The 27,956-nt window shown below is 33.9% G+C and overlaps 1 protein-coding gene across 4 annotated transcripts in view; it reads left to right on the top strand.

Moving 5' to 3' along the window:
• Positions 1 to 27,956, top strand: part of strbp (spermatid perinuclear RNA binding protein) — a 70,007-nt gene that overhangs the window by 19,801 nt on the left and 22,250 nt on the right. For all 4 annotated transcript variants that reach the window (XM_073829335.1, XM_073829333.1, XM_073829334.1 and 1 more), the window contains exons 4-10: positions 4,039 to 4,183; positions 15,537 to 15,628; positions 16,052 to 16,147; positions 18,481 to 18,592; positions 20,156 to 20,253; positions 25,201 to 25,306; positions 27,165 to 27,248. In XM_073829335.1, coding sequence (XP_073685436.1) covers positions 4,039 to 4,183; positions 15,537 to 15,628; positions 16,052 to 16,147; positions 18,481 to 18,592; positions 20,156 to 20,253; positions 25,201 to 25,306; positions 27,165 to 27,248 — 733 coding nt within the window. The remainder of the gene's footprint in view (positions 1 to 4,038; positions 4,184 to 15,536; positions 15,629 to 16,051; positions 16,148 to 18,480; positions 18,593 to 20,155; positions 20,254 to 25,200; positions 25,307 to 27,164; positions 27,249 to 27,956) is intronic.

Raw genomic sequence — 27,956 nt, 5'->3', positions numbered from 1 at the left:
TGTATTTTACGCTTTTATAGTTATAGTACTTAAAAGTGATGCAGTGTTTTGAGGAAAATAAACATTGCAGATTTCGATACCGAAAAATTGCAACATCTAAAACAGACCTGCTCTATTTATATCCATCATGTGTAATTAATATAAACCTGCCAGCAACCAGCTTCCCTAATTAGACACTCAGGACAGGCCGAGGGAACGGGGTGATCAGCGGTGACCCAGTCTGAGCCTCCCACCCACCCACCCACACACACACCAGACCCCAGACACAAATCCCATTAAAGCAGACTGTACTGCCAGCAGGTCAAGTCTCCGTATAATGGATCTGTTCTTAATGGAATGACAGTCGACTGCTTTCCCTTTCCCTGCTTGCTTCCTCTTTCTCTCTGTATCAGTCAAAGCCATTGCATCAGCGATTGAATGATAGACGTGCACATTTCCTGTCTTGGCTCTGTGCTCAAGCATGTAAATGTATGAAGGAAATGCGCTCTCCGTAGTGTCCACATACGCACACACAGACGGGTCAGTGCAGTGGGAGATGCAGTTGATCTCTGGTTTGCATGAAAAGAGCAGGCGGATTGAGAATGTGCAGCTGGAATTAATTGAATGGATTACAGAGGCGTCCCCCACATCAAACCGGATTACATTAAACATTAAAGCAAGCATCTGCACTGTCTAGGTCCCACCTCATAATCTGGTTTGTAAATGCATTGTGATCAGCTTTGGCCATGGGATGCCAAAGACTTAACCTTTCCGTTCTTGTCCAGTTTGCTTTACAGTAGGTGTGTTCTGCACTTTTAACTCTATAAACACCACTGTGTGATATTTGATGTGCACTTTTCTAAGCCCTCTAAACGAACTGTCTTCTGAGTGATAGTTTACTCTGCTTTTAGGAAGTAAAAGGTATTTTAGAATAATTGTAAAAATGCCCAGGCTCATGAGTCTTTTTGCTGTGAAATCTTTACTGATTTTGATAAAGTAAATGGAAGAATAATTTGATATTGTTAGTAATATTTCAGGATGAATACTGGACTGAAGCAGCTTCGGTTTACTTGGTTATACACGCATATATACAGTGCCTTGCAAAAGTATTCATACCCCTTCATTTTTTTTCACATTTTGTTTTGTTGCAGCATTATGTTAAACTGCTTTAAATTAGTTTTTCCCCACATCAATTTACACTCCATACACCAGAATAATGACAAAGCAAAATCCAGATTTGCACATTTTACAAATTTATTAAAAACAAAACACTGAAATAAGTACATTGCATAAGTATTCATACCCTTAACTCAGTACATAGTTGAAGCACCTTTACAGCCTCAAGTCTTTTTGGGTATGATGTGACAAGCTTTGCACATCTGCATTTGGCAATTATCTGCCATTCTTTGCCTCACCTTTTCACCTCTCAAGCTCTGTCAGCTTGGATGGGGGCTGGCAGACATTTTCTAGAGTCCTAGTTGTTCCAATCATCTTCCATTATGGATAATGCTTCTGTGAACCTTCAATGCAACTGATTTTTCTCTGAACCCTTCCCTAGATCATTGCCTTAACGCAAGTCTGTCACTGAGCTCTACAGGCAGTTATCTTGACCTCAGGACTTGGTTTTTGCTCTATGCATTTTCAGCTGTTAGACCTTTTCTGAGAGGTGTGTGCCTTTCTAAATCACACTCATTCAAATGAATTTGCCACAGTTTATCTCCACTCAAAGTGTAGTAACATCTAGAAGCAATATGAATGCTCCTGAGCTAAATTTCGAGTGTCCCAGAAAAGGGTATAAATACTAATGCAACGGGATCTTTTCAGTTTTTTATTTCTAATAAATTTGCAAAGTTGTTACAAACCTGTTTTGTGCTTTGTCATTATGGTGTATGAGATGTAGGTTGATGTGGGGAAAAAAAGTAATTTAAAGCAGTTTAACATAATGCTGCAACAAAACAATGTGTGAAAAAAATGAAGGGGTATGAATACTTTTGCAAGGCACTGTATATGTATAGGAGACTGCTGGCTGCTAAATTTTTCAAATTTTTGGTGCAAATTCGGTTCGCTTCTTCTTTTACAGCAGTTCTCATCCTCCTTCGGTTATACATGAGTGCCACCATCTGCTCCGGAGTTCCCCGGTTGTGTCAAAACTCTTGTATTGCGTTCACTTTTCGCTTAAACCAGTTTTAATCAACATGAGAGAAATGATCAAAATGAATAATTAAAATCTACTTAATTAAAATATGTTCACAACAGGAATATAAATGAATTGTGTTGTATAAACATGATTTGTTTTTGTAATTTAAAGACCTCAATTTTTTCAGTGTATGATTATCAGGCTTTTAAGGATTGTTTATTATTGTGTTGCAATGCGTTACAGAGCTTTTATCATAGAACGAAACATTTAAAAATCATCTTATTACAGAGTACAACTGATGTTAATATGGATTTTATGTAAGTAGACTATCTCTGTAAGATCTCTGAGCCATAAAAGCCTGATGCTCAAAAAAAATGTTGTCTAAATCTTCAAGCAGTTCCACTTCAAAAAAACTAACAAAAAGATTTTAGAGTTTATACCTTGCAATTGTGACTTTTTTCTCAGAATTGAGTTTGTATCTTGTACTTGTGGCCCTTTTTTCTCAGAATTGTGAGTTTATCTCTTACAAGTGACTTTTTTCTCAGAATTGCATAGTTTATATCCCTCGCAATAGTGACTTTTTTCTATGAATTGTGAGTTTTTATCTCACAATTGTGACTTTTTTTTCTCAATTATATTATACTATATTATACTCACAGTTTATTATTTTTAACCTCAGAATTGCGAGTTCATACCTTGCAATTCTGACTTTTTTCCTCAGAATTGCAAATTTATATCTCGCAATTTTGACTTTTTTCTCTCAGAATTACCAGTTTATACCTTAAAGTTGACTTTTTGTTCTGGATTGCAAGTTTATACCTCATAATTGACTTTTTTTTTCTCAGAATAGCAAGTTTATATCTCGCAATGGTGACTTTTTCTCAGAATTGCAAGTTTATCTCTCAAATGTGACTTTTTTTATTCAGAATTACTTTATACCTCACAATTGATTTTTTTTTGTCCTCATTATTGCGACTTTATACCTTTTTCAGAATTGCAAGCTTATTTCTTGCATTTCTGACTTTATAGCTCAAAATTGCTGTATAATACACAATTCTGAGTCTTTTTGCCCCTCAGAATTGGACTTTCTAACTCATAGTTGCAAGAAAGTCATAATTGCACGTTTTTATGTCTCTATTCTGACATTATAACTTAAAATTGTGAGTTTATATCTTGTGAGAAAAAGACAAAATTGTGAGATATAAAGTTTTTTTTTTTTTTTTTTTTTACTTTATTCATTGCCAGAAATGGCAACAGACTGCTTTTGCAGATTGATGTCAATAGGTAGTCTACTGTAGGTTTAAGGAGGGACCTCTGCATTTTGTAAAGCTACTACAGTAGGTCTGTCACGTTTTTTCAGTTTTACCATGATTATAATGAGGTATCAACAGAACTCACATTAATGATATCACTGAAATATCCATAGAAGCTTTGCAAAAAGTTTTATGTTGGTTGTCATCCATTAATAAGATGCAAAATCACCACCTGCTACATATGTTGGAGTGAACCATTAATAGCACTGGATTATATTTTCATATGTATTCTTTTATCATTTTCTAAATATCTTTATCATCAATACCCTAGCTTATATAGTATATCTAATAATTTTCAAATAAACCAGCAAGTTTGATTTTTCAGTGGTACGATCCAGTTGTTCCAAATATAAGACAACCCAGATAATAAGCCAATAAGATAACACAGTAGTACAATAAACTGTAGTGGAAGTGTTTAGCACCAACTATTGTTGCAGGTGTATAATTGGCATGTAAAAGTCTAGACCCTGAATATAAGACGACCCCATTTTTTGACTTTTATTTAGAAAAATATGGTAAATAGGTCACAACTATGCACTAGTAGAGCCAAGGACAAGATAATTCATTCTTTATCCTCATTGTGTGTTCTTTGACCTTTGTACCCTACAGAAGTTGACAGAGGAGAAGTATGAAGTGCAGAGCTCTGTCCCCGAGGCAGCCATCTTGGTCCGCACTACGGCAGAACCCAAACTCACGCTGAAGGTGACGCTCTCCTCCCCACAGATGCGAGATGATGGCGAGACGGAGGAGCAAGGTTTGTGCCTGCATGTGACCAACATTTCCTTTTCATTTGCTAAACAGCAGGTGAGGGAGGGGATGGATGAATGTGTTTGTGTGTTTGTGTGTTTGTGTGTGTGTGTGTGTGTGTGTGTGTGTGTGTGTGTGTGTGTGTGTGTGTGTGTGTGTGTGTGTGTGTGTGTGTGTGTGTGTGTGTGTGTGTGTGTGTGTGTGTGTGTGTTAGTAATGCTCCATTAGAAGAAAGCGCTTTCATCTCTTCCTTACTCTGCATCCAGAGAGCTCTCTCAAGACCACACACACGGCTGGACTCATCTTATAGTCAAAACACACGCGCAGAGCTGATTCAGCAGCAGGTTGAGTGGTCTTCGTGCTGTCAGACTCTTGACCCGCAGGGCCTCTCACGGGAGGTGCTGAAAAAAGATCGGGAGGAGCGTAAGAGAGATAAAAGACAGAACTTCTCTAAAGACAACCGTTTGGTTGTGTAATGGGACGCTATGGAGCGAAAGCAAATGTTTAGTCAAGAACAATATAGGGCGGGTGTTCATTTGTATTACATACTTAATGCACTAAGAGCAGCCCAGTGCATTTTGGGTACTTTTCTAGCAGGCACAAACAGCACAAGCTGTTTTCATGCCTTCATCTGTCAGTTAAAAGGATAGTTCACTGATAAATGAAAAAAATTGTCTTTATTTACTCAATCTGTATGGCTTTCTTTCTTTTACAAAACACAAATGAAGCATTTTTCACTTCATATAATGAAAGTCAGTGGGGTACAAAAGCCAGAGGTGGGCAGGAAAGGAAATATTTTAAAAGCAACTTGAGTCTTTCATTCTTAAAGGAGTAGTTCACTTCAAGAACAAAAAAATACAGATAATGTACTCACCCCCTTGTCATCCAAGAAGTTCATGTCTTCGGTCGTAAAGAAATTATGTTTTTTGAGGAAAACATTTCAGGATCTCTCTCCATATAATGCATATGTACTTCCAAAATGCAGTTTAAACGCAGCTTCAAATGGCTCTAAACAATCCCAGCCGAGGAAGAAGGGTCTTATCTAGCGAAACCATCTGTTATTTTCTAAACAAATTGACAATTTGTATACTTTTTAACCTCAAATGTCTCAATGATGCCCATGCGTAGTTCAATACTGTTAGGGTATGTCAAATTACGAAGGACGATTTTGAAGATGGGCAAGAAAACAAGATGGGAGTTTTTCAACATACCCTAACTGTATTGACCCGGATCACACGGACTACACATGTGCATCGCAGAGACTAGACATGATGAGCATTTGAGGCTAAACAGTATAGAAATTGTCAATTTGTTTCGAAAATAACCGATTGTTTCACTAAATAAGACCCTTCTTCCTTGGCAGGGATCGCTTAGAGAATTTTAACTCATTCTGCTTCTTTTACACTCCTGACATTAATATTAAAGTGTTATAAGTCGTCAGTTTCGGCTTCCCCTTGGTTATTGCTGATGCAGAGGCACTTGATCTCCAAACACATGAGAGAAGTCAAGATGCTAGTGTGTTATTGGAGTTTCTGGTGCCGTGACCCGTGACTGACCGCTTTGACGGCTGAAGTGGTTGTATCTTTAAAGCGTGGCGTTTAGGCTTTAACAATTAGAGCCGCAGTGATGCGAAACATGTTGTTTCTTTCCCTCGCTCTCTCTCTCTCTCACACACACTTGTGCACATTCTGTCACTGTATGCAAATATGCAAACATGTTGCCAATGAATTGGAAGAGTGTAGCCCTGGTGAACATGCTTGAGTGCTCATCCGTTACAGTGACAGTAGCAAACCTCAATACTTAAAGAGGACGATTTAGTTACCCAGATGTGTTGTTATTGGGGCCTTCATGGAATTCCAAAAGAAGTACTGCAGTCCTGTGATTTATGAAAGAATGACGTACGCTCAACTGTTTTGAACACTTTGCAGTGTTTAAATCCATTACATGGATTTATTTTTCAGATTTTAACCTAAAATCAGCACAGTAAATACAGGAAAAAGTATGCAGATTCCATCTGGGCTTTACATATGGTTACATTTAAAACTGTTCGTTGGTGAAATCCAGTAATTTTAACAGGAATTCACACATTAATGAATTTTGCATGAAGGTGAAACATTTCCTCACAGAGATTTTTTTATGTGGTTGGTCCAACCTGACCTCATGATTAAAACATACCTGTGGGAACTTTTTCACAAGGTGCCAAATACATACCGCCGTGTACGTTTTGTGATGTATTCGATGTAAAATGTCCACTTAGTGGCTCTAAAAAAAGTGCTTGAATTAAAAGGTTGAAAAAAGGTTATTGTGATTTTTTTTTTTATTATTAATTTAATTTGATTATAAAATCTAAATTCAAAATGTTTTCTTTCATGTGCGAGTTTATATCTTGCAGTTCTAACTTTTTCTCAAAACTGTGAGATATAAACTTGCAATTGTGAGTTATGAAGTCAAAACTGCGAGATATAAACTCAAAATTCTGACTTTTTTCACAAATGCGAGGTTATATCTTGTAAAATCAGATTTTTTTCTCACAAATCTGACTTGTTCCTTAGGACTTTGAGATATAAACTTGCAATTGTGAGTCATAAAGTCAGAATTGCAAGATATAAATGTAAAATTCTGACTTTTTCCACAAATGCAAGTTTATATCTCACATTCATTCACTCATTTTTCAGAATTGTCAGATATAAACTCGCAATTGTGAGTTATAAAGTCAGAATTGTCAGATATAAACTGAATTCTAACTTTTTCTCAGAATTGTGAGATATAAACTCGCAATTGTGAGAAAGAAAGTTTTATATGTATGTTTACATATATGTTTTCTCAGAACTATGAGATTTTATCTTGCAGTTGTAAGTTATAAAGTCGAAATTGCAAGATATGAACTCAAAATTACTCACTTTTTACTCAGAATTGCGAGATATAAACTATAACAAAAAAAATTCTAGCAAATGTGAGTTTATATCTTGCTATTCTGACTTTTTATCGCTATTCTAACTTTTTTTCTCAGAACTGAAATAAAAACAATTGTGAGAAAAAAGTCTTGAATTGCAAGATAAAACTGTGCAATTCTGACATTGTTCTCAGAATTGCATGATATAAACTCAGAATTGCGAGACAAATTCTGAGTAAAGTCACAATTTGCAAAATATAAACTCGCAATTCTGAGGAAAAAAAGTCTGAATTGTGAGTTAATTCCTCAAATTGGAAGTTTATATCTCACAATTCTGACTTTATAATTGGCATTTACGACTTTATGTCTCACAATTGTGAGAAGAACCTCTAAAATAGGCTTCCATAATTCATTGATATCAGCATTGGGGGAATTTTTTTTAGGTACCTACTAATTATTTTTTGTTTTTATTTTTATTTATTTTATTTTTTTTTCAACACAAAAAAATTGCACAAAATATCTAGAACTATTTTCATGTCACTAAAGGTATACTCCATATATTTTTGAAGCGTCAAATTTTGATATGCTTTATATTATTACTTGCGTCATATTGACTTCGTGTTCGTGTTCATCAGAAGAATAGGTTGTTTTAATATGCCATGCCACATGGGCTGTTTAGTTCAAAATAGTTACATTTCACCATATAAAAATGAGGTTGTTAGTATTAAGATATTATTTTTTTTTTATGGAAAAATGACTGGGATAGTATAAATAATTCAAGAACGTGAAGTGTTTGTCACATTCTGACTATAAGTAAGTAGGTAGTTTAAAACCACAGCAAAAATGAGCTTTTAAACTACTAATATAAAAAATGTTATAGTGATCATTTTGTTTGACCATATTGCCCAGCCCTGTTTTGAAGAATGTAGGTAACCAAACAGTTCCTTGTCGCCATTAACTTCTATAGTATTTTTATCTGTTTGAGTAAATGATGACAGAATTTTTATTTTTGGTTGCATTATAGGGCCAATATGCCTTAATCTCATTCTCTCTGACACATGCACACTTATTTTCTCATGGGTTTGCTCCCTCCTCCATCCACTTTGATGTGGATTGTTAGAAGCAGGGGGAGGAAAATGAAAGAATGTATCCGGGTTGAGGAATCAATACCTGTGGCAGCACACACCTCATCCATCTAGCAGATGTGTCAGATGTGGACACTGCCCCTGGAGTGAGGGATGACAGATGACAGGAGGGAGGGAGAGACGGAGCGATGGGTTGTAGATCATGACAGGAGCACCTCGTATTTTCCCTACCGGGTCAAGGGCCCTGTCCCGTTGAGAAACGGCTCAATCTCAGGACCGGCCCGAATGGGCAGTACTCATGAGCCCATGCACAGACACACACGTGCTTAAATGACACTGACGCACACACATAACAATGTAATATTAGAACATGGCTGGGTTGTATTTCACCCCATAAATCAAAAGAGAAATAAGAAACCAAGTTCTTCATAAAGGACATGAACCTTTTTTGTTAGTATCATCAATATTTTACATTGTGACATTGTTTTATGATGTTTAAGCATATTTTACCTCTAAGTTTTTATTACCGTAATGCATAAAAATTATATTCTCATTACGTTGCATTATTTTTATCTGTATTTAAATACATAAGCATTTTGGTAACACTTTACAATAGGGTTCCATTGGTTGTTGTAATAACTAACATGAATAAACAATGAACAATACATTTATTACAGTATGTATTTATCTTTGTTAATGTTAGTTAATGAAAATACAGTTCTTGATTGTTAGTTCACAGTGCATTAATGTTAACAAACACAACTTGTGATTTTAATAATGCATTAGTAAATGCTGAAATTAACATTAAGATTAATAAATGGTGTGGAAGTATTGTTCATTCTTAGTTCACGCTGTAACTTTTTTTAAAAATACAGTATCAAGAATCACGCTTGAGGTCATGAGTTATTTTATTTAATTTTTTTAAGTGCAAAAACTGAATAGTCCTAAAAATAGGCTTAATTTTTATCATGTAATTTAATTAAATATTTTTTTATTTTATTTTATTTTATTTTAAAGTGCACAAACTGAATAGCGCTAAGAATATGCTTCATTTTTGTAATGCAGTTTAATTAAATATTTTTTATTTGATTTCATTTAATTTACAATTTTTTATTTATTTATAAAGTGCAAAAACTAAATAGCCCTAAAAATAGGCTTCATTTTCATCATACAATTTAAAAAAAAATATTTATTTTATTTTATTAAGTTTTGTTTTATTAAGTGCAAAAACTGAATAGCTATAAAAATGGGCTTAATTTTCGTCATGCATTATTTCATGCTATTTTATTTTAATAGCACTAACAATAGACTTAATTTTTTTTGTGCAAAAACTGAATAGCCCTAAAAGTACGCTTCATTTTCTTCGTGCAATTTAATTAAAATTTTTTCTTTAAATTTCATTTAATTTAATAAATTATTTTATTTTATTTTAAAGTGCAAAACCTAAGTAGAACTAAAAAAGGGTTCATTTTCGTCATGCAATTTAATTAAATATTTTATTTTATTATTTTGTGTTATTTTATTATTATTTTTTTAAGTGCAAATACTAAATATAGCCCTAAAATAGGCTTTATTTTCTTTCTTTTATTTTCTTTCATGTTATTTTATTTTAAAGTGCACAAACTAAATATAGCCCTAAAATAGGCTTTATTTTTTTCATCCAGTTTTATTTTATTTTATTTTAATCTCAGTGGGTTCCAAATATCTGTATTGCTAATCAGGCATTTATTAATTTTTCTTTTTTTTCTCTTATAGTATGTAATATATCTTTTATGACAGTAAAAAAAAAAAAAAAAAAAAAAATTATATATATATATATATATATATATATAAAACACTAAATATTTAAAAAAAAAAAAAAACTTAATTCTGAGACTTTTGGACGCAGACATGTTTTTCCCCATGTGTTTGTGTGCTGTAGATTTATATGATTTGATTAAGAATGCACTGAGGCATTTGTCTCATTTTGAGTGTGTGTAAGTTTGTGGGGTGATAAATGAAGGATTGATGTTGGTTTTTGCGGTATGTGTGTGTCATTGATTGGAGGGTGGTCTAAACCTTTCTATCACTCTGACAGATCTTCCTCTTTAGCCATCCTCAGCTGGGCTGCTCTGATTAAAATCCAGAGAGGAATTATGAAAGAGTAATGCTTGAGTTATCGCCATATAATCTCTAAATAACCCCTCATGATTAATACCTCATACACCTGCACGCCTCAAACTGAATTTACACTGCGGCAGACTTTTTTTCTTTCTTTTATCTGTTTGTTTATCTGCAGAGGAACACGGTGTGATGGTCTCACTGCTACATAGACACTCACCTACAGATCCAATGAAAGAAAAATATAGCACACAAGTTAAAGAATGAACCTTATGTATTGTTTGGGTGGGAGAGATGAAGACAAATGTTCTGACAGCTCAGATTGTGAGTGTGTGTCGTGTGAGCGATCTCTTCTCTTGTTGTGACTGGTCTATAACAATACCACTGCATGTCTTCATTATTCCAGTGTCAATCCAAGCACAAACTGGCACTGATTCGCAGAAGTTGTTAGCGTGTGTCGCTGCTTTTGACGTTAGCGCCTAACCAGACACGCCGCAGGAAATTTAGAAAAATCTGTCGTTACTGAAATACTGTGTGAAGAGATGAACAGCCAATCAGAAAGTATTTGACGTTTATATAAATACAGATGTTTCTTCAGCTATTGCCAGTCTGTGGACTTTTAAAAACTGAGCTAAACTCTGTCTATTTACAATATCTAACACAAGAAATACACTATTGTTCAAAAGTATGGGGTCATCAGTGTTTTTTATGAAATCATTTTGTTCAGCAAGGATGCATTAAATCGGTGAGAAGTGACAGACATTTTAATGTTACAAAAGATTTCTGTTTCACAAATGCTGTTCTTTAGAATTGTCTATATTTATTAAGGCATTCTGAAAAAACAACAACTGTTCAACATTGATAATAATAAGAAATGTTTCATGAGCAGGAAATTAGTTATGATTTCTGAAGGATCTTCTGACACTGATGAAATTTTACATTTATTTTAATAATATTACATTTATAATATATCTAAAAAAAAATTTAAAAATATTTCACAATATTACAGTCTTTACTGTATTTTTATAAATAAACGCAGCCTTGGTGAGCTGAAGAGTCTCTTCAGCTCACCAAGGCTGCATTTATTTATAAAAATTCAGTAAAGACTGTAATATTGTGAAATATTTTAAAAAAATTTTTGGATATATTATAAATGTAATATTATTAAAATAAATGTAAATATATTAGGGCTGTCAAACGATTAATCACGATTAATCGCATCCAAAATAAAAGTTTATGTTTACATACTAAATGTGTGTTTACTGTGTATATTTATTATGTATATATAAATATACACACGCATACATGTATAGATTAAAAAATATATATGTATGATAGTTATACTTGTATTGAATTTAGATTATATATAGAATTATAAATATTTTATATATAAATCTAAAATATTTTTCTTTAATAAACATACATAATATATACACACAGTACACACATAGTATGTAATCATAAACTTTTATTTTGGATGTGATTAATCGTAAGCCCTAATACACTATATACACTATATACATATATATATATATATATATATACACACACACACACACACACACACACATATATATGCACATACATATATACACACTGGCGATGAAAATGATATATTATACCAACCCCAAATTTTTTCATGGTTTTCCTGAACAAAAAAAAAAAGTTATTTCACTGTATCTCAAATGATGGATTGTTTTTAAAACAGAAAAAGTAAAAATACAATCAATCAATCAATAAATATTTTTTGGGGAAACCAAATAAAATTATTTGTTTAATTTAAATACAAAACATTTTTAAATAAAATCTTGCTTATTTCATATCTAGCGTTTTATATAAACAGAAAAGTTCACTTTTGCATTGTTTCAAAAATAAATACAGTTTGGCTTTAAATTACGCAGTACACCATAAAATACTAAATAAATTTCCAAGTTTTAATGCAACCTTTATACAATATTAGTTTTCATAAAAAAATGGGAAAAATATATTGGTTTTCATAAAAATCAAATGTTTCACAATATTGCTATTTTTATTGTATTTTTGATCAAATAAATGCAATCTTGGAGAACATAAGAGACTTCTTTCCAATACATAAAAATCTTACCAACCCCAAATTTTTAAATGTCTTTTTCTGAAAAAAAAAAAAAAAAAAAAAAAAAAAAAAAAAATATATATATATATATATATTCTTATATATATATATATTCTTATATATATATATATATATTCTTATATATATATATATATATTCTTATATATATATATTCTTATACCCTTTAATCTTGCTCATATCATAGCTTGCATTTTATGTATCTTTAAATACAGATAGTGTTTTTACAAAAGAATACTTTTTTTGACTGTAAATTAAACGCCATAAAATATTAAATATAATTTAAGAGTTTTATTGCAGCCTTCATACAAGAAGTTAATTTTCATTAAAAAAGGTTAACATATCTATTGGTTTTCATACAAATCAACACCCCCCCCCCCCATAAAAGTGATATAAGTTCAATAAATAGCGTATTAGAATGCTTTGAGGAAATTTTACATTATTTTTGTAAATATATATATATATTTAAATTAAACTGCATTAATGTTTAACAATATTACTATTGTTACTATATTTTTGATCAAATAAATGCAGCTTTGAAGAGACTTTTTTAAATGCATACAATTTTGCATAATGTAAATAATAAAAATCTTTAAATTTGGAACAAAAGCTTATACAGTACCCATATCTTGCTTATTACATAGCTAATGCGATAATTTCATTTTTGCGTTTAAAAAAATAAAAATAATAAATTTTGAATGGAAATTACACACCTTATTCAGTAAATCTATTTTTATTTTATTTTTTTCACTTTTATTTTATTTTATAGGTTTGTATTTAACTTTTTGCTTATAATATAACTTAATATAATATATATTATCATCTAGAGATTTATTGCAGTCTCCAAACATCTATTGGTTTTCATAAAAATCAACACTTTATGGCCATAAAACTGATGATATTAGAATGACATTTTACATAGATTTTACATAACAGATTTAAATTGTTATAATGTTTTACAATATTACTATATTTTTGATCTAATACATGCAGCCTTCATGAGCAGAATAAAAAAAAAAATCTTACCGACACCACTTTTTTTTCTCAACTAAAAAGTTGTGTACACACCACATTTCAAATTATGAATTGTCATTTTCAAAACAGAAAACAAGTAAAAAATGGAACCATAACATTTTAGATAAATTGGCAGTTTGATTCTAACCTTTTAGATGAAGTTTTATTCCAACCTTCATAAAACAAGACCTTTTGTTTTCATTTAAAAAAAAAAAAAAACTATTGGATTTCATAAAAATCAACACTTTATGGCCATAAAACTGATGTAATATTAGAATGATTTCTGAAGGATCATGTGACACTGGTGACAGATTTAAATTGTAATAATGTTTCACAATATTACTATTTTATTATATTTTTGATCAAATAAATGCAGCCTTCATGAGCAGAATTTAAAAAAAAAATTCAAAATCTTATTGACACCACATTTTTTTGTATTTTTTTCTCAACCAAAAAAAAAGTAAAATGCAACAAATTTCAAATTATGAATTGTCATTTTCAAAACAGAAAAAAAAGTAAAAAATGAAGCCATAACATTTTAGATAAATTGGCAGTTTATTCCAGCCTTCATAAAACAAGAAGTTTGTTTAAAAAAAAAAAAAAAAAAAAATCGGTTGGTTTTAATAAAAATCAACACTTTATGGCCATAAAACCAAAGACTATAGAATACCAAAGCCATGTCACTCGTGTAGTTTTGAATGGGGAACAATGAAACGGTCATCATGGCCGCGAAGCTCCGCCTTCTTAGTGAAAGAGCCAATTGTTGATTAGTAAAGTCAGCGCGTCACTGCATCTGCCGTTAGAAGTCCCGGTTGCTATAGAAACAGCCGGCGCTCTAAGACGTGCGTTCAGTCATAGATATATATACATAGATACTGCATTGGACCGCTCCAAGCACGTAGATGCGTCCGCCATATTGGAACGGTCCACTTGACGTCATTCACCATACTGTAGGTTCGCAGACCAACGACCAACGGCAGGACTGTGGCTTTTTGAATTTTCAGTGATTACTATGAGATCTATGGGTGAATGACGTCAAGTAGACCGCTGTGAAATGGCGGATGGCTTAAGTATAACGGCCCATAGAAACAGTCGCTAATGAGGCATCTACGTATATATATCTATGCGTTCAGTACTGCGCATGCGCACTGGCTCATCTAGCCCGAAAAATAAGCGTTTTTTTAACGCTATTCAAGCACAAGGAACTATATTTATGAGGCAGTTCTTGTTGGATTTCTTTGGAGATTTTAAATATGAAATTTAATCGTAAATTTGGCGAACAGTTTTGGAGAATTTGATGTTTCCCCATTCAAAGAGATAGGAGCTACACTTTGATGCCCGAGAGGCGTTTCAAAGATGGCCGCCGAGTGACATGACTTGTCTTAAAAGGACTTTGATAAAACTGATGTGATATTAGAATGATTTCTGAAGGATCATGTGACACTGGTGACTGATTTTACATAGATTTAAAAGAACTGATTTAAATTGTAATAATGTACTATTTTTACTATCAAATAAATGCAGCCTTCGTGAGCAGAATTATTTTTTGTATTTTTTTTTTCAACCAAAAAGTGTAATGTATTTTACATTTGAAATGTTAGATAAATTGACAGTTTTATTCTAACCTTTTAGATGGTTTTATTCCAACTTGCATAAAACAAGAAGTTTGTTTTCATTAAAATCAACACAGTGCTCTGTGGGCGGAGCTATCCAGCAAAACAAAAAATAAAACAAAGTAACTGAAAATGTATTGGTTGTCACTTTATACAGCTCATCAGGCCAAAACATTCACACATGATCTCTCATTAATACAGAGGATGCTCTATCACGGCGTGCTTGGTTAGGATATTGTGTAACGTCAATTGAACAGCCTAATTCAGCCTTTCTTTTTCTAGGCTCTGGTTTAGCATTTCATAACTTAAGGCACATGCTAACACCTTTTGCGAATCCTTCCTCCAGTTTCCAGCCAGCCAAGGAGATGCACTGAGGTCTCATCTCTTTTGGATGCACTGGACCACCTAAGCCGACTGGCTTCCTCCTTTTCTCCTTCCTGCTGTGCCTTAACAGCCCCCTCCCTCATCACGCGTGTGTATGTGTGTGAGCGTGCGTGTCTACGCGTGTGTGATTTGATTTCCTGTCCCGTTCTTCTCACCGATAGAGAGCGTTGAGTCGAGCGAGCCGGCGGACCTGTTGGATAGACAGAGGTGCCTGGTGGCGTTGGCCTCTCTGCGACATGCCAAATGGTTCCAGGTTGGCGCTCACTTCTTCTCATTGTTATTGTAGCCTTATGACCCAAAACTACATGCCATTGTCCTCGATTTCCTCCAGCTCTCCAAATGCTCGACACCTCATCACGAACGTTGACGTATCGTAAGGCTACAAAAGCAATTGTTACACTTTTTGGTTTTTCTTTTGCCTGTTTTCGTTTGTCCATAATCTGCTTGTCATCATGAAGGATTTGTCTAGTGCTTTCCTGCACCGTATCTTCCCTTCTCCCACCCCACCGACATAAGCCCCGCCCCCTCCTCCATCATCCGCACCACACGGGCCACAACCCAACCACAACACACACCTCCACACTCACACATAGTCAAGATCTACAGATTTACGGGTTAAACGTTGGCTTTGATTGTTGCTCTCAGCTCATTGGCCGATTCCCTCTGGTTTCCTCAGGCTAGAGTTAACGGGCTAAAGTCGTGCGTGATCGTCTTACGAATACTGAGAGACATGTGCAACAGAGTGCCGGCGTGGGAACCTCTGAAAGGATGGGTGAGTATCGCATCGACTTCTGAAACCATTACAAATACAACAGTGATGATAGAGTTATGAATAAGAAATTCAGTGAATTATTGAAAATTGTGGTCAGTGGCGTAATGCAGACGATGCACTTCAGCTACATATTAATTGTTATTAAGTGCATTTTTAATCCCGAAACCCTTCTGTTGTGTGTAGAAATGCATCTTTTAAGGAGTAGTTCACTTTCAGAACATAAAATTACAGATAATGTACAGTACTCACTCCCTTGTCATCCATGATGTTCATGTCTTTCTTTCTTCAGTCAAAAGGAAATTTAAGTTTTTTAAGTAAAACATTTCAGGATTTTTCTCCATATAATGGATTTCTATGGTGCCCCGAGTTTGAACTCCAAAAATGCAGCTTCAGATGGCTCTAAAAGATCACAGCTGAAGAAAGAAGGGTCTTATCTAGCTAAACGATGGGTTATTTTCTCAAAAACAATACAATTTAGGCTATATACTTTTTAACCTCAAATGCTCCTCTTGTCTAGTTTGGCAAGATAAGCGTTTGAGATTAAATAGTATAAGTTGTAAATGTTTTCAGAAAATAACCGATTGTTTCGCTAGATAAGACCCTTCTTCCTCGGCTGGGATCAGTTAGAGCCCTTTGAAGCTGCATTTAAACTGAATTTTGAAAGTTCAAATTCGGGGGCACCAGAGAAGTCCATTATATGGAGAGAAATCCTGAAATGTTTTCCTCAAAAAACACCATTTCTTTACGACTGAAGAAAGAAAGACATGAACATCTTGGATGACAAGGGGGTGAGTACATTATCTCTAAATCTTTGTTCTGAAAGTGAACTACTCCTTTAATAAAAATATTGAAACAAATCAACTTGTATTGAACTGTCAAGACAATCAAGATTGAAACTATTGTATTACTGGAATTACACATTCATTTGTCATCCAAAACAAAAATAATTTTCTGAAATATGATAGAAACACAAAAGTAACCCGAAGAGCTTTCATATATTGAAAATTATTAATGAATTGAGCTGAAGTGTGTCATATCTAGTGGCTAAATGCTCATACCAGTCAAAGGTTTTTGAACAGTAAGATTTTTAATGTTTTTAAAGAAGTCTTCTCTGCTCACCAAGTCTGCATTTATTTGAAACAAAGCACAGCAAAAACTTTTAAATTTTGAAATATTTTATTTATTTTATTCAGCATCATTACTCCAGTCTTTAGTACAACATGATCCTTCAGAAATCATTCTGATGTAATGATTTGCTGTACAAGAAAATGTTTTATTGCTTTTATTATTATCAACAGTATAGTACTTTATAGTACAGGATTCACGATTTGATGAATAGACAGATCTAAAGATCAGCATTTATCTGAAATAAAAAAGCTTTAAAGTAACATTATAGACTGTACTATACTTTTTTACTTTTTTAGAATTAATACTTTTTACTTAGAAAGGATGCTTTAAATTTGATCAAAAGTGATTATAAAGACATTTACATGTTACATATGATTTTTATTTCATATAAATGCTGTTCTTCTAAACTTTCTATTCAGCAAAGAATCCTGAAAAAATCTACTCAGCTGTTTTCAACAATAATAATAATAATAATAATAATAATAACAACAACAATAAATGCTTTGGAGCAATAAATCTGAATATTAGAATGATTTCTAAAGGATCATGTGACTGGAGTTATGATGCAAAAAATTCAGCTTTGAAATCAAAGGAATAAATTCAGTTTTAAAATATATACAGTTAAAGTTTAAATGGTAAAAAATATTTCAATTTTCAGTTTTTGCTTTACTTTGGGTCAAATAAATGCAGGCTTGGTGAGCAGAAGAGACTAAGAACATTAAAATTCTTTTGACTGGTAGTGTATACACAGTTATACATTATACAGCAAATCCATAATATTGTGAAATATTTTTTTACTATTTAAAATAACTGTTGTCTATTATAATATATTGTAAAATGTAATTTATTCCTGTGATGAAAAGCTGAATTTTCAGCATGATTACTTAATCAAACTAATATGATGAATTGATGCTCAAGAAACATTTATGATTATTATCAACGTTAAAAATGTCAGTCATAGTTGTTATGCTATATAGTCAGTGGTGTGTTTTAGCATGTCTAAACGCTGTATTGGCCATTCAGCCTTGAGTACTGGATCTATTCTATTATTAGTGTCTTGTATTTGAGGTATTAAACTGAATGGTTTTACCATAACCACAGATGTAATCACTCATCTCAGTGTCAAATGGCAAAATTTTGATGAACTGATAGTTCTTTGTGTAATAAATCAGTCTTTGAAAAGCGATTTGCTCTTTTGTCCTCAGCCTTTGGAGTTAATATGTGAAAAGGCCATCGCCACGTGTAACAGACCTCTGGGAGCAGGAGAGGCTCTGCGTCGGGTCATGGAGTGTCTCGCCTCCGGCATACTGCTTCCAGGTATTAACACATCTAGATAGAAACAATAAAAATGAAAATATTCTTTTTGAAATATCAGTAAAAACCATTTGGAGTTTTAGAGAAAAGTTACAGATGCCTCAGACAGTTTCATTTTGTGAGTAACAAATAGGGGGGCTTTAGTTTAATTCTAACTTTTATGGTCTGTATTTGTAATACTTTGAGGAGGCACTAACCTACTAACTGTAATACTAACCTTTTTTCATACTGAAATATGTCTATTGGATAAAAATACAAGAAAGCTATTATGAAATGGTAGTCTGTTCTTAAATAATGTCTAAAATAATCAGTTCTGGTCCAAACTGTTACTTATCTTTTTTATATTGTATAGTATAAAATGTTAATACATAATTTCTACCAGATTTGATTGCGCATGTTGTTTTTAAAGGGGACATCGGATGCAAAATTTACTTTTACATAGTGTACATAGTTTATATATGTAAACTAACAAATAAACGTGTGTGGACGCAACCACCCAACAATGATAAAATGTTTTTTTTTTAATCCTTAAAAAACATAAACAGTCTCAATTATCAAGCCGTTTGGATTTTGTGAGTAGAATGACATCACATTGCTCAAGCCCCGCCCACAACCACTGACGGACTGTCCCGTATTAGCATATTTCTGCCCTGAGCCAGTTGTACACTGTCTGCCCTTTTCTCCAAAAAAAAGAACAAAAAAAAAAAGAACATATAAGTCTGAGGATGCAGTGGATTAGTTTTGTTTTTGATGGTAATGCGCCATCGAAATACACAAAAAACAGCAGAAAGGGGCGGAGTGAGCAGTAGCTCATTATCATTTAAAGAGCCATGCACAGAAACTGCTTGCTGTAAACAGAGCTGTTTATTAACAAGGTAAAAAGAATATTGTTTTGCATGACCAAAGTGTGCTGCAGACATTTCATGATCATACCAACTTGTGGAAAATGATGATCTGATGTCTCCTTTAAAAAAAAGGTAAAATCAATCAAATTATCCATTTTATATTAATAGATCCCTAATCTTAATTGACTTTAAATAAGCCTTTCAAATATCTGAATATGCAAGATAAATGTGAATATGTCCTGTGCGGTGTGATGACAGCGGCGGTGTCACTATCAGATCTGGGTTTCATTTGCAAAGCTCTAGTTCCTGTCTGAGGCCCAGAGGAATAATGGAGCCTCATTTATCTGCTCTTGACATAACTAGTCCATCCCTCGCTACTCTTATACTCTTTTCGCAGTTATTCATTAATAATGAGATGCAGGCATTAATATTTGATTGGCTTGCATGGGAAATAAGCCTGGGTGATATATACTTGTGTGAATATAAAAATATATATATTTATATTGTACCTTCAGGGCGTGATTTAAACATTAAAGGTTCACTTCAGGTTTAATTAACTCCTTACCTGCAGTGATGGGGAGTGACTAGCTAAGTAATGAAACTACAGTTTCCAGTAACTCCACAGATCTTAACTGCATCTTTCTTGTCAGCTGTTTAAATAATATATTTTGTTGAATGTATTTCACGCTTATAATGTGATCATTTTCGGTTTCCTCTCTAGGCGGACCAGGCCTGCATGATCCCTGTGAGAAGGAGCCGATAAACACCCTGTCAGCCATGACAGATGAGCAGGCGGAGGCCATCACGTTCAATGCACAGGTACAAGCAGTGTGGGTTGGGATGTGTGTGAGATGCAGGTGTCAGTGAGAAGAGGAAAGCGATGCTGCTCTCAGCTGTGCTTATCTCATCTGTGCTGTCTAGATTACTTCCATGTCTCCCTCTCATACACACACGCACACACACACACACACACACACACACACACACACACACACACACACACACACACACACACACACACACACACACACACACACACACACACACTGGTCTTATCAGCAATTCTAGTCTATATGTGTACTATATTCCTGTCAACAGTGAGGCATGTCAAAGCCCTATTTAAACACACTTTGCCTGATCGATGGATTAGAACTATATTCATTTTATTGCATTGATTAGAACAAAATAATGTATATTTTATTATTTTATATTTAATTTTATCATTTTGACCAAACAGCCATGGTTGATAAGTAGGTTCAAATTGAGTAAATTTTTTTTATTTAATTTAATTTTTAATAGACATATGTTATATAATTTGAACCAGGGGTGTTTATACCGAGGAGGCAAGGGAGGCAATGTCTCCTCAAAATATTGGATTAGAAAAAAAATTGTAATACAAAAATAAAACAACTCCAGTATTACCAATTATAACATTAAAAATGCATAAATGACTCATTCTTCTAAAGAAACATTGTCCAACAGTGACACCGCCAGTTAAAGTTACAGCAGGAGTCTGCATTTCTCTGGCCTCCCCTGAGCCCATCGAGTTTTAACAGACTCCGTAAAGCATGCGGTCAGTTTGGTGGGGGGTAATTGAAAATGAATAGGGGAAATGAGGCAATGCCTCCATCACAGAATGACTGGATATGATCAGCTGTGATTGGTTCATGCGATAAATCCTGCCTCTTGTGTTTGTGCCGTTCTATGTTCGCAAATCAGTCTGAATGAACAATATAATGGCGTTAATGGAAAGACTAATTAAAAAAAGTAAGTAAACAACTCATGCACTTAGATGCAACCACTTTGTTACATCAAACTAAGACTTAAAGGAGAAGTTCACTTCCAGAATTTTTTTTTACAGATAATTTACTCACCCCCTTGTCATCCAAGATGTTCACGTTTTTCTTTCTTCATTCGTAAAGAAATTGTTTTTGAAGAAAATTTCAGGATTTCTCTCCATATAATGGACTTCTATGGTGCCCCTGAGTTTGAACTTCCAAAATGCAGTTTAAATCTTGGATGACAAGGGGGTGAGTAAATTATCTGTATATTTTTGTTCTGGAAGTGACCTTCTCTTTTAAAATAGCAAGATAATATGATCTGTGGGAGTTTTTAGTGAGTAATCAGCTTGGTAAAATTTAAAGCAAATCTCTGTGTCTGTGGCCAATATTTACAGAGCTTTGATGACTGATGGTCCAAAAAAATTCAAAAAATAGTTAAAAGTTAACCATTAAAAAGAATAGATGAACATAAGTTCACAAATACAATATATTGTTTCAATTGTTTTTGCCTTGAGTTATTATTTTGGAATAAATGTAAAATGCTTAACACTAACTTAATGAGATTCATACTTGTCTTTAATGAATAATTTTTTTTCCTGATAAAGTAAGTCATGTTTATTTAACTTAGAAACTGAATGATTTTACATTTGATTGATTAAAAATAAATGTGGTCAAAATGTTAATTTTACCAAAATAAGAGTTGTCATATAAAATTGCTTGTATTTGTCTTATTTAGTACTGCCCCTACTAAGATATTTTACAAATAATTTATAACAAAAAATGACTTTACATACATTTGTTTTTTAATATGCTCGATTACCTAAGGTTCACCTCCAGAACAAAAATTTACTGATCATTTACTTACCCCCTTGTCTACCAAAATGTTCATGTCTTTCTTTCTTCAGTCGTAAAGAAATAGTTTTTTGAGGAAAGCATTTCAGGAATCAGTTCTCCATATTGTGGACTTCTATATTGCCCCGAGTTTAAACTTCCAAAATGCAGTTTAAATGCAGCTTCAAAGGGCTCTAAATGATCCCAGCCAAGGAAGAAGAGTCTTATCCAGCAAAACGATTGGTTATTTTCTAAGAAAAAAAAAAATAATAATTTATATACTTTTTAACCGCAAATGTCTAGCTCTGTGATATGCATGCATACTCAGTGTACTCTGTTTGGAGGAGAAAATGAGATGGGAGTTTTTCGACATACCCTAACTGTATTAAACCGGAGTGCACAGAGTGCGCATGTGCATCGCAGAGCTAGACAAGACAAGCATTTGAGCTTAAAAATGATAAAAATTAAAGTATAAAAGTGTTCAAAAAATTATATAAAAAATTATAATTTTTTTATTTTGAAAATAGCCAATCGTTTCGCTAGATAAGACCTTTCTTCCTCGGCTGGGATCGTTTAGAGCCCTTTGAAGCTGCATTTAAACTGCATTTTGGAAGTTCAAAACTCAGGGGCAATATAGAAGTCCACTATATGGAGAACACTCCTGAAATGTTTTCCTCAAAATACTATTTCTTTACGACTGAAGAAAGAAAGACATTATCATCTTGGATGACAAGGGGGTGAGTACATTATCTGTACATTTTTGTTCTGGAAGTAAACTTCTTCTTTAAGTCTCTTGTTTGTCCTCAAGAAAAACTGTAATTATTTTCAAGCATATAAGTACAATCAGAGATGGTGTTAAAGCATCACAGGAAACCAAAAGTCAAACAAACAAAACAATAGCACATCAAAATGCTATAATTTTAATCGTATTAAATATATTGTGAATGTTCCATGTATCATCCAGGCCTAACACACACACACACACACACACACACACACACACACACACACACACACACACACACACACACACACACACACACACACACACACACACACACACACACACACAGGTTTACATGTTTTATGGGGACATTCCATAGGCGTAATGGTTTTTATACTGTAAAAACCGTACTTTCTATCGCCCTAACCCTACCCTACACCTAAACCTAGCCCTCACAGGAGATTGTGCAAACTTTTACTTACTCAAAAAAACTCATTGTGCATGATTTATAAGCCTGTTTCCTCATGGGGACCTAAGAAATGTCCCCACAAGGTCAAAATTTACTGGTATTCCTATCCTTGTGGGGACATTTGGTCCCCACAATGTGATGAATACCAGGTACACACACACACACACACACACACACACACACACACACACTCATCCCGATAGAGCACCTTGATGATTGGCTCTCTAATGAGCGTGGGAAAATGATATGGTGCCGGTCCGTAAATCTTCCTCTCAGCCTGGGGGACTGTGTGTGTGTGATGCATCTCTGAGTAGATTTCTGCAGCGCTTTGCCTTTGAACACTCATGCAGTCAGGATCTGAATCACAATGTGCCTAATTGTTTTGCAGCAGATCACACACACACACACACACACACACACACACACACACACACACACACACACACACACACACACACACCAGTGACGCTAAGAACCAGTTTGATTGCTTAACATATTTATTAAATTGTAAAACTTCCTTAAAAAAAAAAAAACCAGCAGTATATGAAAGTTTTAGGCAAACTAATATGTATATAATATTAGTTTTATTCATCTTCAACTAGCAAATGTGCTGTGCTAGGTTTTTTGCAGATAATGAGATAATGCAGTTATAAAAGAGGATTTGTTTTTACTGCAGTTTGCCGTAGTCATAAATGAGATGCATTGCGGTGATATGCCGTAGTAACGCCTACCTGCAGAGATACTGCATTCAAGAAAGAGTTTGTCATCACACATGAGACTGAAAGAGACTTACTGATGCAGTTAACCAAATGATGAAGAGTTCATGAGTTCAAAACAAGCTGTGTGTGTAATCACTGAGTTTAAAGGAAGGAAAATGTAGATCTAGCTTTACTAAAATTCAATTTTAAGTTATTCAATTATTTCTAATGCTTATTAACCTAAAATAGTTTAGGAAACTTTAGTTTAGGAACAATATGCAATCACCAGTGCTAAACTTGTGAGACAGAGGGTGAATAATTATGCATTCAACTTTGTTGTAATAAGTTTGAGGTTAGTAAGATTTTTTTTTTTAAAGAAATTTAGCAAGATTGCATCAGAGTTTTATTTCAAATAAGTGCTGTTCAATGAACTTTCACTCATTTATCATTCACTGAAAACTGGAGTAATGAGGCTGAAAATTCAGCTTTGCATCACAAAAATTATGTCTTGAAATTGTAATAATGTTTCACAGTATTTCTGTCTTTACTGTGTTTTATATCTTTATATCTAGGCTTTTTTTAGAAAACATTACAGAATATTACCAACCCAAACTTTATAGAGGTAGCATACAAAAATAATTTTCACATTTCAAGATTAAAAAAAAATAATTTAAACCTTTCCAAAGATCAAAAATGAAGTGAAGGGACATCTCTTCCAGAGAGAACAGAATTGTTGATCATATTGTAAGCAATCTAGTTTTATCAGGTGACGAACCATCCAAGTAAACATGATGTAACTAATTTTCCATTCGTTCATCTACAGTCAAAGTTTGTGTATGGGACAGTAATATATTGATGTTCACACAGATGGTCTGATTACTGTAATTAAAGGTGTTTCCCAAAACAGGCTCGCAAATCTCTACAGATACTTTTGGAACCAAACCTTATGTGGTTTCGTAATGGGCTATAACTAAAGTAAACGGCTTTGTCAATATCTGTTGAGATGAGTTAATGTGAGTTAGTTGTATCATGAATTATTTGTGAGGCAGTCTGTCCCCCATAATTCGTCTGAACGCGGTGAATCAGTGCCGATGTGCCACATCTACAGGCGGTCTGTGGGCTCAAGCGGAGAGTTATTGCTTTATTATTAAAAAATAAGCGTGTGGGTGTTTCTTCAGGGTACGTTTTGAGACTTTTTTTTTCAGGAGCAGATAATTTAGGTTTGCAGTGTGATAACTTTGATACTTTTTTTGTGTGTTTCAGCATGCTCTGCGGCTCATGGCGTTTGGGCAGATCTATAAGGTCTTAGAAATGGAGCCTCTCCCCTCAAGTAAACCTTCACAGAAATTCCCCTGGTCAGATAAAGAAGGTGAGCTTACACAACTAGTTCATTACTTAAATGAGTAGTTCACTTCCTGAATACTAATTTACTCACACTCTGTCATCCAAGATGTTCATGTCTTTTTTCTTCAGTCAAAAAGAAATTAAGGTTTTTGAAACAAGCATTCCAGGATTTTTCTCCATATAGTGGACTTCAATGGGAATCAACAGGTTGAAGGTCTAAATTGCAGTTTCAATGCAGCTTCAAAGGGCTCTACATGATCCCAGCCGAGGAATAAGGATCTTATCTAGTGAAACGATCAACCATTTTGTAAAAAGGAATACAAATTTATATACTTTTTAACCACAAATGCTTGTCTTGCACTAGCTCGACTTCTCACATTACGTAATCACATTGGAAAGGTCACGTGATGTAGGCAGAAGTAACCCAGTGTTTACAAAGCGAACGTGCAAAGAAAGTCAAACGCCCTTTACAAAAAAAGGTAAAACAACGATGGTGGACGATTTTGAAGTTGGAGGAGAAAATGAGAAGAATTTTTCACCCTACCCTGCATTTTTTAATTGAAGTACACAGACAAAGAACTAACTGTGCATGACTTTTCCAACATGATTATGCAATGCGTGAGATCGAGCTACTGCAAGATGAGCATTTATGGCTAAAAAGTATATAAATTGTATTTTTTTTTTTATTATTTTTTTTTTTTTTACAAAATGACCAATCGTCTTGCTAGATAAGACCCTATCTTGAAAAACTGCAATTTAGACTTGGAATGTTTTTCTCAAAAAATGAAAATCTCTTTTCTACTGAAGAAAGAAATACATGAAGATCTTGGAGCTGAGTAAATTATCAGGTTTAATCTAGAAGTGAATCCTTTTAGGCTGTGTCATTTTTCTTTTTTTTCTTTTTTTGATATTTTAATATTCATTCAGAACGAATCTGCTGTGTGGTCAGGAAATTAGATGTGTACATTTGAACTGTATCGTAGCCTATTGAAAAAAAAAGTAAAAAAAAAAATGTCAGTATCTGGGAGTAAGAGAAGACAGACATATGGATAAATCTGACGATGCAAGAGAACAAGAGAGCGCCTCTCAGACAGCGCACGAGTGCTCTTTCGCATCTCAAATGGAGAAATGACACAAAATGATGTTGAATTGTCCATTTTGACAAGTATTCATGTAAACACACTTGTTTACGTCTTAGGTGAACCTAACAGTTAGGGGAATATCAGACATGTGTCTACATTGTATCCGTGCATTCGGTTTTAAAGGGACAGCAGCCTAATTTAGTTGCTATTGTCTGAGTCACTGATGTTAATTAAGCAACAAAAGTAAGACATAAAATCACTCACTGCTTCTGACTGAATCACTTTAGTAGCCCTAATAAAATTAATCAAAATGTGTTTATATAAATACATATGTCTGCTTAAAAGAATGACAAATGGGGTAAACAAGTTGTTATAAAGAGTGCATAGCCTATATAACCACTGGAAATTCATTTTAAAGTAGACCATGTTCTTGTTTCTTTATGAGAAGCGGTTTCATTTAATTTTAATTAGTGTCACAGTTAAATCTGTGTCTATCATGATAAAACCTTAATATCAAACCTATACAATGGGTTTGGTAATTTTACAGAAAAGCTTAATAAGTGCATTACACTGTAAATCAACCCTTTAGATTTTAGTCAACTAAATCCAATGTAGATTTCATCGACTAAAATCTTGTGATATTTAGTCAAATAAAACTAGACTAAAACAAACAATTCAGAAGGCTAAAATGTAACTAAAACTAAATGGCATTTTAAATTTTAAAGACTTAATCAAAATTTGCTGTCAAAATGAACACTGGTATGTTTTCATCAGCACATTAACTCTGCTGTTTTGTATCAGGTCTAGGGTTGAAGAGACCTTATGAAGACGGTCTGCTGGATGACAAAGACCTCATCAAGAAGATGAAACGCAACCTGAGAAAAGGTCAGTCTGAGTAATGATATACAAATATATTGGTTAAAGGGGTCATATGATTTTGCTAAAAAGAGCATTAATTTGTGTATTTGTTGTAATGAAATGTGTTTATGCAGTTTGAGGTAAAAAAAAACATTATTTTTCCACACACTGTACATTATTGTTGCTCTTCTCTGCCCCGCCTTTCTGAAACACCTTTAGATATTTACTAAACTCATCGTTAACGGAAACTATCCGGCCAGCTATCCGGTGAATTGTGTACCTCAATTATGTGACGGAACTTACGCCCTTTACGTGCCATTTCTCAGCGCGATACGATAAACCCTATTATAAACAAGCCATTTTTTGCATATAGTGGGGACATAGCTACTGATTATAATGACTCATACTGTCTTTTTGCGCATTGCATTGCACCCTGTAAACATAACACCATGTCTGCATTTGCGATTGTAGAACGAGAAACAACAAGCACTACTCTACACTGCTCAAAACTTGTGTTTGAATAGTCAGTACTGAATTCTTTAAATATGAAAACGTACTTACAGGCCATCAGTCAGAAGCGCAGACTGTCCTTGCAGCTTTGGAATTGCCCCACTTTATAGCCTTAACCCTTTGTGTGCTCTCCCAGGTTCAGGAAACAGTCCTCCGTGAAACGCACATCACCCACTTGAATATTTGCATTGTACTGTTTCGGAACAGTGTTGTAAATATAACTTA

The sequence above is a fragment of the Garra rufa genome, chromosome 23 (assembly GCF_049309525.1).
Source record: "Garra rufa chromosome 23, GarRuf1.0, whole genome shotgun sequence".
NCBI classification, from domain to species: Eukaryota; Metazoa; Chordata; class Actinopteri; order Cypriniformes; family Cyprinidae; genus Garra; species Garra rufa.
Note: the sequence above shows the minus strand (reverse complement) of the source record. Positions and strands in the feature narration are given on the sequence as shown.